At 58.2% G+C, this 8388-nt stretch overlaps 1 protein-coding gene across 1 annotated transcript; it reads right to left on the reverse strand.

Annotated features, from left to right (window-relative positions):
• Positions 1 to 109: 109 nt before the first annotated feature.
• On the reverse strand, positions 110 to 6505 carry TLCD3B (TLC domain containing 3B). Its single transcript, XM_043560136.1, has 5 exons — positions 5695 to 6505; positions 4705 to 4788; positions 1926 to 2160; positions 1398 to 1493; positions 110 to 1234 (listed from the first exon to the last, which is right to left on the reverse strand). Exons 1-5 carry the CDS (start codon positions 5817 to 5819, stop codon positions 947 to 949), a joined length of 828 nt encoding a protein of 275 aa, XP_043416071.1. The 5' UTR covers positions 5820 to 6505; the 3' UTR covers positions 110 to 946.
• Between the last annotated feature and the right edge of the window lie 1883 nt (positions 6506 to 8388).

The following is an 8388-nucleotide window of genomic DNA, read 5'->3' on the forward strand; positions in this document are numbered from 1 at the left end:
GTAGCCATCCAGGGGGTCCTGCCCCGTCCTGTGGTCATCTGTGCTTTCTGTCCCCAGACCCCTCCCCCACCCTTCCCAGCACCAAAGAACTGGGTGAAGAGGGCCTTGGTGGCGTTCACGCAGATCGTCTTTATTAGCGGTCTGTAAAGCACCTCCCAGGGTCCCCTGACCCCAGACTGGAGGAAGCCTTGAGAGGTCTGTAGCACCAGGGACATGCCAGGGCCCGAGGGCAAGATGTGCAGCCTAATGGGGAAGGGACTGGGTGCCCCTCGCCCGCCCCCGGGGTTGCTCAGCACTGGGAAGGTTGGGGGGTAGCAGCCACCTCCCTCCCCCCATCCCTACAAACTAGTATGAATTTGGGCGAATAAATAAAATAAATAAGTTTCCTTAGGCTGGCCTTCCCTAGGGAGGAGCAGTGGAGGCAGCTAGCCCCAAGCGAGGCCTGGGGTGGGGGTGGGGGGGATAGTTAGGGTGTCCCCTCCCTCCCAGATGGTGGGGAACCGAGAGGAGTCTGCAGCAGGGGGGCTGGGATGGCCTTGACAGCAGGGCCTCCCCCACATTCTCCGAGTCCTGGTCCCCTTGAGTCAGTCTCCCCACGGCCCTCTAGCCCTCAGTGGATAGGAAGTGATGCCCCCTTCCTCTGGTCCTTTGCTCCCCCCGGAGCCCCAGGGTTGGTGACGGGAGAAGGGGGGCCGCGCAGGAAGGGGCTTGCTACCCTCAGCTCAGGCACTGCTGGGAGAAGAGGTCCCCCTCCCTGCCTTCCTTTTCACCTGGTCCCTGACCCTCTGCCCCTGAGGGCTGATGTCCCGCCCCTCGGCCCCTTCAGAGTCCATCTGTCAGTCCCCGGGCTGTCAGGGCAAGAGGCCCCTGGCTCCCACCCCTTGCCCAGCGGCCCCAGAGCCCCGTCCCCAAGGGGTGGGATGGGGAGGGTCCCCCGGCCCCACCCTCAGTCTTGGGTCTGACAAGGGGAGGGCGGAGGGGAGCCCCGGGGCCTGAAGAGGCGGCAGGCCCCGCGGCAGATGAGGAAGAACCAGTAGAGCTGGGGGGCCAGCAGCAGCGCGGCGCCCAGGTTGACGTGGGCTGGGATGGCGAGGGGCACGGCGAGCAGCGGCAGGCCGGCGTGCCGCCCGTAGGCCCAGTACAGGTAGGGGAAGAGCAGCACCCGGCAGCAGAGAAAGCTGATCAGCATCAGGGCCCCGTTCACCTTGTGCAGCAGAGTGTGCTGCCGCTTGTACTGCGGGCGGGCAGGGGGCAGAGTGAGCGGGGCGAGGGGCTCCACCCTCGGCCCACTGCCCCCACTCAGCTCCCCAGAGCCCTGCCTCCCCCGACCCCAGCCTGTAGCCCCTCCCAGGTTTGCCCTCCCGTGGGGCCCGCTACACCCTCAGGTACCCTCTCACCTGGATGAGGATCTTGCCAAGGCAGACGAAGGGGGTGCTGACCTCAGCCATCAGCAAGCAGCCTAGAAAGAAATCTCCCTTGCCCTGACGCCACACCTGCGAGGAGAGGAAGGAAATAGCTTGGCCTCACCCTAGACTCCCTCCCTGTCTCCTCTTGGCCACTTGCGGAGATGCTTGACCCTGAAAGTCTGAACACGTGCGTATAGCGGCAAAGCTGCGAGCATCACTCACTGTATCCCTCCAACCGTCATCCTGCAGGTGAGATCGCTCACCCTTATATCACAGATAAGGAAACTGAGGCTCATAGACATGCAGCCACAGGTCCCAAGCACCACGGCTGGGCATGTCCAGCCCAGGCCAGGCTGACCCCATACCCTCACGCCGTTTGGGGCCGGTCTGGTGCTCGGGAAACCCTCTGTGGAGACTCTCCCGAACCTGTCCTGCTATTGAGACCCGGCCACAGGGCTTCCCCGGTTCCCGCTGGCATGAGCAGGACAGGAGACCCTGGCTTTCTACACCCCGACTCACCACCGACAGCGGGAAGCATACGAGCACCATGACGGCGTGGTGGAGCACCATGAGGAACTCCTTGTGCAGGTAGCCGCGTGCCACGGCCCAGGTGCTGCCTGGGGCTCTGGCCCCCCCTTCGTCCCCTCCGTGCCCCTTGACCTGGTGCTTGTGCCAGTGACAGAGGAACATGGCGTAGATGTCATAGATGAAGTAGGGCACTGCAAATTGCGTGTAGGCAGAGGAAAGCCAGTGTCTGTTGGGCAGAGAGAGAGAGAGAGAGAGAGATCAAAGAGGAAAGGAGAGGGACAGAGCAGCCACCAGGTGCCACAGTCAGCACTGGACGTGCCACATGAGTCAGATCTCAAGTGATATTCACAACAACCCTGAGGCGAGAGTGGACTCTCGAGTTACATGACGGAACCCAAGGGTAGAGGGCAAGAAACTGGCCCAAGGTCACACCGTCACACCGCTGGTAGGTAGTAGTGCTGGAATTCAAACCCAGACTGTCTGATCTCAGAGCCCACCCATTTTTCATATTCATTCATTCATTCATTCATTCATTCTTCTCTCTCTCTTTCTGCAATATGGTAGGCAAGAAAAGGGAAAAGATACCCAAAGACAGCCACAGACCATAGGGCAGTGTGAGAGTGAGAAAGCAAGTTCCGGCAAGATATGAGAGACAGCTGAGGTTAGGACGAATAACGGCAGAAGAGGCAAGAGCAGTGGAGAGGGATCATAGTGGCCGACATCCATTGACTGCTTATTACAAGCAGGCGCTGTCCTAATAGCTAAAACCCTTCACATACACAGACTTACTCCCTCCCCACAAAAAACTTCATACAAAGTAGGTATGGTTATCACCCCCATTTCAAAGACGACGAAACTGAGAGATTAGGTAACTTGGCCAAGGAATAACCATGAGAGAAGTCTGGTTTCACAGCCTTCACCTACAGCCCCACTGTCTCTAGAAGATTCGAGACAGGTGTCACAGACGGGCCTTTGCTAGGGATTTGGTGGTGCTTTCAGTGCTGGTTGTTCCGCCTGAATGTGGTCCAACCTCTTGTTTTTTCAGGTACAGCCAAGCACTAAGGCGAACACGCTGAGCGAAAGGAGCCAAGAGCAGAGAAAGTTCTGTGTACTTTGGGAGTAAACAAAAATGAAAAGTGCATGAATGTGCAACATTGCATTTTTCTTCTTGACTCAGCATGTTGGACACTGTCTCTTCAATCCTGTAGCCCTGTGGCAGCTCTGAGGTGGGAGTGGGAGATCAGGGAGGTAGGGCCCTGGGAACTCGCCCAGCAAGGCAGAGGGATGAAAGCAAAGTCAGCCAGAGTGATGCAGAACGAGAGTGGAGACAAAATATGAAGAGCTGCTGAAGGGAGAAGGGGAATGAGGCCTGGGGGGGGGGGGGGCGGGGAACGGGGGGCGGTAGCGCAGCGAAGGATGGGGTGAGATGAAAACAGAAAACAGAATGCAAGCCCTGGGCCAGACTGGCCTGCAGGAGGACAGGCAGCCCAAACTGTCCCAAGAGAAGTTACAGTGGGAGTGGCTGGGAGAGCTGGCCCCAGGAGCTGAGTGGCTTGTGGGGAGGGAGGGCCAGGACCCGCGCTGCACCCTGAAGAGTTAAGCCCATCCCCACCCTCTCAGCAGTTAGGTGCTCAGAAGTAGGAACAGCTGTTGTCCCTGCATTAACCCTGATCTTGGACACCCACCTGAGGATTAAAGGGGGAGGGACGAGAACAGACCTGAGTTGGGGGAAGGAAACGTAAGAGCCGAAAGGTGACCTCTGTGTGAGGAGGCGAGAGCAGGATAAGCCTGGGAATCCAGGCTCATCTTAGACCCAGGGGTGGGGAAGAAGCGAAGAGGGCAAGAGGAACCCAAGTCACCAAGATGTGAAGGAAGAGTTAAGCACCCACTGTGCGGCAGCCAGAATTGCTCTAGGCATTTGACACACAGCTCAGTTCCTCCTCATGGCAGCGCTTCCCGGAAGGGATGTACCTCACCCCACAGATAAGGGAACTCGTCTGTAGAGAAAGAGGGGCACGCCAGGTCAGGGTCATCCAGACAACGTTCCTGTGGCCCCAGAGTCACCAGAGAAGGGGGTCAGGGCCAGAAGTCAGGCGTGGGGGGTCTTCAGCGCCCTCCCAGGCAATTCTGCAGCAGCCCGTGGGTCGCCTGGAGCCGGCCCGTCAGCACCACGGACAGGGCCCCTCTCCTTCCTCTGGCCGCCCCACCTCCTCAGGCCTGGGCTTTTTTGGCAAGCACCGGGCACTGCAGCAGCTACCAGTGCCAAATTTGGGCCTCTTCACCCTTCTCCTCCCCCTCCCCCACTGCCTAACCATTAGTGGCCTTGTCTCTGTCATCTCTCTCCTCTGGACTGGACACCTGGGTTCTGGGAGGAGGTGAGGGGTGAGCCCAGCATGAGGAGGAAGGCACCCCATGTGGGTGCTGGTTAGAAAAGGGGTCTGAGGGATGTAAGGGTGGGAAGAAGTCGGGAGGGAAGGACACACAGGACCTACTAGTATGAGGGTATGAGAGGCCGGGAAGCCTAGGGGCTGCTTTGACAATCCTTTCTGATCGCCACTCCTTCTCCTCCTAGTTCTGACCTTTAAGGACAGGACAAGGATAAATTTATCCCTGGGTGTTGAGTTGCAGCTAACGCAGTTAACTTGCTCAGTCCCAAGTGAAGGGCTCGGGGACCATTGAATGAGTCCCGTAGAAGACCTGGGGTACTCGGGAGTCACACACACACACAGGCTGCTGGAAACTTGGGCAAAGGCGGTCTCATGGCACTTACTGGTCATCAATGATGTGCTTGCAGGAGGTGGAGACGATGTAGCCAGCTGTGGAGGCCATGACGGCTTGGACAGAGGACACTAGCCTAGGGCGAAAGAGGGAGCCGTGGTAGACAAAGGAGACGCAGATCTCAGTTTCTCCTCTTTACTGTCCACTTACTGCGCTTTGGACTCAGGTCACCTCTCGGGCCACTCTCTGCCCATCTCTGCCTGAGGCTGGCTTGCCCAGGGCTTCCCCCAGCCTCAGGCTAGGGGACTTGCCCAGCTGCTACTCCTCAGTCCACCCAACTCCTCACTGCCATCTTCCTTCCCTCAGTTGTGGACACTGAGTCGCCCTCTTCTCATGACCAGGGAGGTCATCTTGAGGTGAGACGGTGCTGATAACAAGGTCTCTTCCCAGGGAGAGGCAGGAAAGGGACAGCACTGGATGGCAAGGGGGAGCCCTGGGCCTGTTCTTGCAACATTCAGCCACCCAGTCATGCCACTCATCACCTGGCCCCTCAGTGACCTCAAGTTCCCCCTGGCCACTTTCCCACTCACTCTTTGAGTGCCCCCGTGCTCCCCTCCTCAACTCGGGCCCTTATTCTGGGGTTGTACTGAGTTGAACCATTCACTCCTCTGTCCCTTGTGCCCTCAAACATATGCCCTGAACAACAAATACACAGCTCTCTGCCCCTTGCCGCCTTCCCTATATCTTAGAGGAATGTTTCAGTCACACGCTGGCCCTGTTTTGGAGGCTGGGAGGGTGAGTGGGGGAAAGGAAGGAAAAGCAGTCTGGATACTAGTAGACCAGATGGCTGGGTTTGGACGAGGTCTCCTGGGACGGCGAGTAAGGCAGTGAGGGAGGAAGGAAGCTTGGAGATAAAGCCCACCAATCACTTCAGGAACCCCCAATCCCCCATGAGCCAAGGGTCCAGGGAAGGATGGGATCCCTTCCACCCCCATAATGCTTGAGGAGGGGAGAGGGGCTGAGACGAAGGGAGGCAGTTTACCTGGCTGAGACAATGACCGCGTCGGCCTCCTCCCAGCGCAGCTGGGGCAGCCGCTGGAGCGTGTTCTTGGAGAGGAGGAAGAGACCGGGGAACACCACCCCCCCAGCCACCATTGGGGTCAGCATGGTGGCTCAGGCCTCAGGCAGGGAAGCGAGAGGCCGTGAGGGGGCAGGGAGGCCGAGCTGAAGGGAGTTCGAGGTGGAGAAGGGACACCAAACCAGGGAAGGAGAGAGAAAAAGAAAAAGGGGCACAAAGGGGACAGGGCGGGGACGGGATGGGGCAGGCGAGTCAGACCAGAGGAAGGGAGAATGGGAGTTAGATGAGACTGGGGAAATGGGGAGAGGCTGGGGAGAAGGAGGATCTGGGAAAGGGAGCGGGAGGAAGCTGGCCAGAGGGCTGGAAGCGAGACGGGAGGAGAGGACTTGGTCAGAGGACAGAGAGGGAGAGGGTACCGGAGGAGGAGGATGCGGGTGGGGGAGGGGAGGGAGAGAAGAGGCAGGTGGGGAGGGGGGGCTTACGTGGAGAGGCTGGGAGGACCCGAGAAGGCGGGGTGGGACTGTGGTGCCAGCCCTGAGAGGGAGGGAGAGGGAGGGAGGGAGGGAGGTGGGAGGGAGGGAGACAGAGGAGTGGCCGGGCAAGTGGTCAGCGGTCAGCACTGCTCTCCCGCCTCTCGCTGCTGCCACGGTCCCCGCTGCCCGGCCCCGGAGGCTGCACGGGGCATTATAGAGAGTTCGTGCCCAGCCCCCTGCCCCCTCGGAGGGGAGGGGGAGGGGGAGGGGGAGTCACCAGCTTGGGGAGGGCGGGGGAGGGGTGGGGAATGATGGCACCGACCAGACACCAAGAAACCGGACCTGCAGCGCGTCTCCCATGCAGCTCTGAGCCACAGCAGCGGCTGCGACAGAGATGGGGGGAGCAGAGAAAGAGGGAGGGGGAGGCCCTTAAAGAGACAGCAGCTGCGGCGCAGGGGGCTGCTGGGGACAAGGGCCAGGGGAGGGTCAGCTCTCCTCTTGGGGAGGAAGGTGGCCCTGGGCTCCCTGGCTAGCTGGGAGGGGGCTCTGAGCCGTCAGATGGGGGCTCGACACTGTTTCCCACCAGTACATTTGCAAATGCCTACCATTTCTTCCACTGCCAATGCCTCCCGACACTTGTCCCTCAGTGACCACCTGGGGTCCCAGTTTAGGGGTGTCCCTCCAGCAAAGAGAAAAAGAGGATTCCCTGGAGGAGGGAGCAAGACAAAGTGGTGCATCTTGCTGTCTCTGAAGGATGAGTTTAAGGACGCATGGGAATAAAAACACCTCAACACAGCATCCTTTCAGGCTCTGAGACCCCCCCCCCCCGCCCGCCAACAACACATCCTTCATTCCAATGGGAAGAAGAAAATTCTAGGTATACATGAGGTGTCTCCTGACTGCTGCAAGACTGCCCTGTAATCTTGTCTAACTATCGTAATAGCACCGAGGTGACAGCACTTATCCCCTTTTTACAGGTCAAAAAATGGTCCTGAAGCCTTCAGTGGCCCTCCCCAAGGTCCCATAGCTAAGAAGAGGCAGCAACCTTCTCGTGCTGGGTGTCAGAGTGGCTGCAGGGTTTGAAGAAGAACACCTGCCTCTCTGAAAACCCACCTGGAGCACAAGGACGCCCTGCCCCTGTCCTTCAGGCTGCCTGGCCTCTCCTGGCCTCCCCTAAGCACTGGTCACTGTGCTTTTTCTTCAGGTTTATCATCTTCCTGGCTCCCCTTCGTCTGCGACTTCACAGAACAGCCCAGTTTCCCAGGAAAGGACCTCAAGGATTAGCCCAGTGGTTTGTGTGTCCAAAGCCCAGCTGGAACCCTCTGAGCGGCTGCTCACCCTTTCGTGCTGCCTTCCTGGAAGTTGGCCTTCCTGGCCTGCACCCAACTGTCCTACGGACTTCTGCACGATGTGGGGCCTGTACCCACACCATACTTTCGTTTCCAGGCCTGCCCTAAGGTGCACCTCAATTAGCAGCCCTACGATTTGCTTTTGCCTGTCCTCAGACCATTCCATTTCCTCCCCAAAAGAGAGGCAAAGGGCTGGATTTGCAATTTTATGCTGCCCTCTAGTGGCACGAGGAAGGAACAGATCCTGAGAGGTCTCTGGCCTTAGGCAGAAGTTGGGGACAATTTAGAGACAATAGTGGACCCAGCTTCCTGACTCCAGGGCTTCCCTTCAGGGGGAAAAGAACCCAACTTTTTTTTTAAGTTTATTTATTTATCTTGAGAGAGGGAAAGAGAGCAGGGGGAGGGTCAGAGAGAGGGGAAGAGAGATTCCTAAGCAGGCTCAGCACTATCAGCACAGAGACAGATGTGGGGCTCGATCCCATGAACTGCGAGATCATGACCTGAGCTGAAATCAAGGGTCGGAGGCTTAACCGACCGAGCCACCCAGATGCCCCAGAACCCAACTTCTTGAGTGTTCACTGTGTGCTGGGCATGAGGCAAGGTGATTTATGTTCATTCTTATGTTTGATAGACAAGAAACAGGTTTAGAGATTTAAGAAACAAAAGACAAAAAAACCTGAGCAAGATAACACAGCTACGAAAACTGGCAAAACTGGATAGCTCCAAAGGCAAAGAGTAAAGCCACTGAGTCTGGGGGAGGATGGGCACCATCCTGGGGGATGGTAGGGCACCATAACTACTGGATTGAGCACGGCAAACTTGGCCAAGTTGTGGCT

This window comes from Prionailurus bengalensis, chromosome E3, assembly GCF_016509475.1.
Source record: "Prionailurus bengalensis isolate Pbe53 chromosome E3, Fcat_Pben_1.1_paternal_pri, whole genome shotgun sequence".
Lineage (NCBI taxonomy): Eukaryota > Metazoa > Chordata > Mammalia > Carnivora > Felidae > Prionailurus > Prionailurus bengalensis.

What these genes read in the sequence shown, in the direction of transcription:
- TLCD3B (XM_043560136.1), bottom strand. Translation starts at nt 5,819, where the DNA reads ATGCTGACCCCAATGGTGGCTGGGGGGGTGGTGTTCCCCGGTCTCTTC. An exon ending in GCGGTCATTGTCTCAGCCAG is followed by an intron (nt 4,789 to 5,694) that starts GTAAACTGCCTC and finishes CTTTCGCCCTAG; the next exon opens with GCTAGTGTCCTCTGTCCAAG. An exon ending in AAGCACATCATTGATGACCA is followed by an intron (nt 2,161 to 4,704) that starts GTAAGTGCCATG and finishes TCTGCCCAACAG; the next exon opens with ACACTGGCTTTCCTCTGCCT.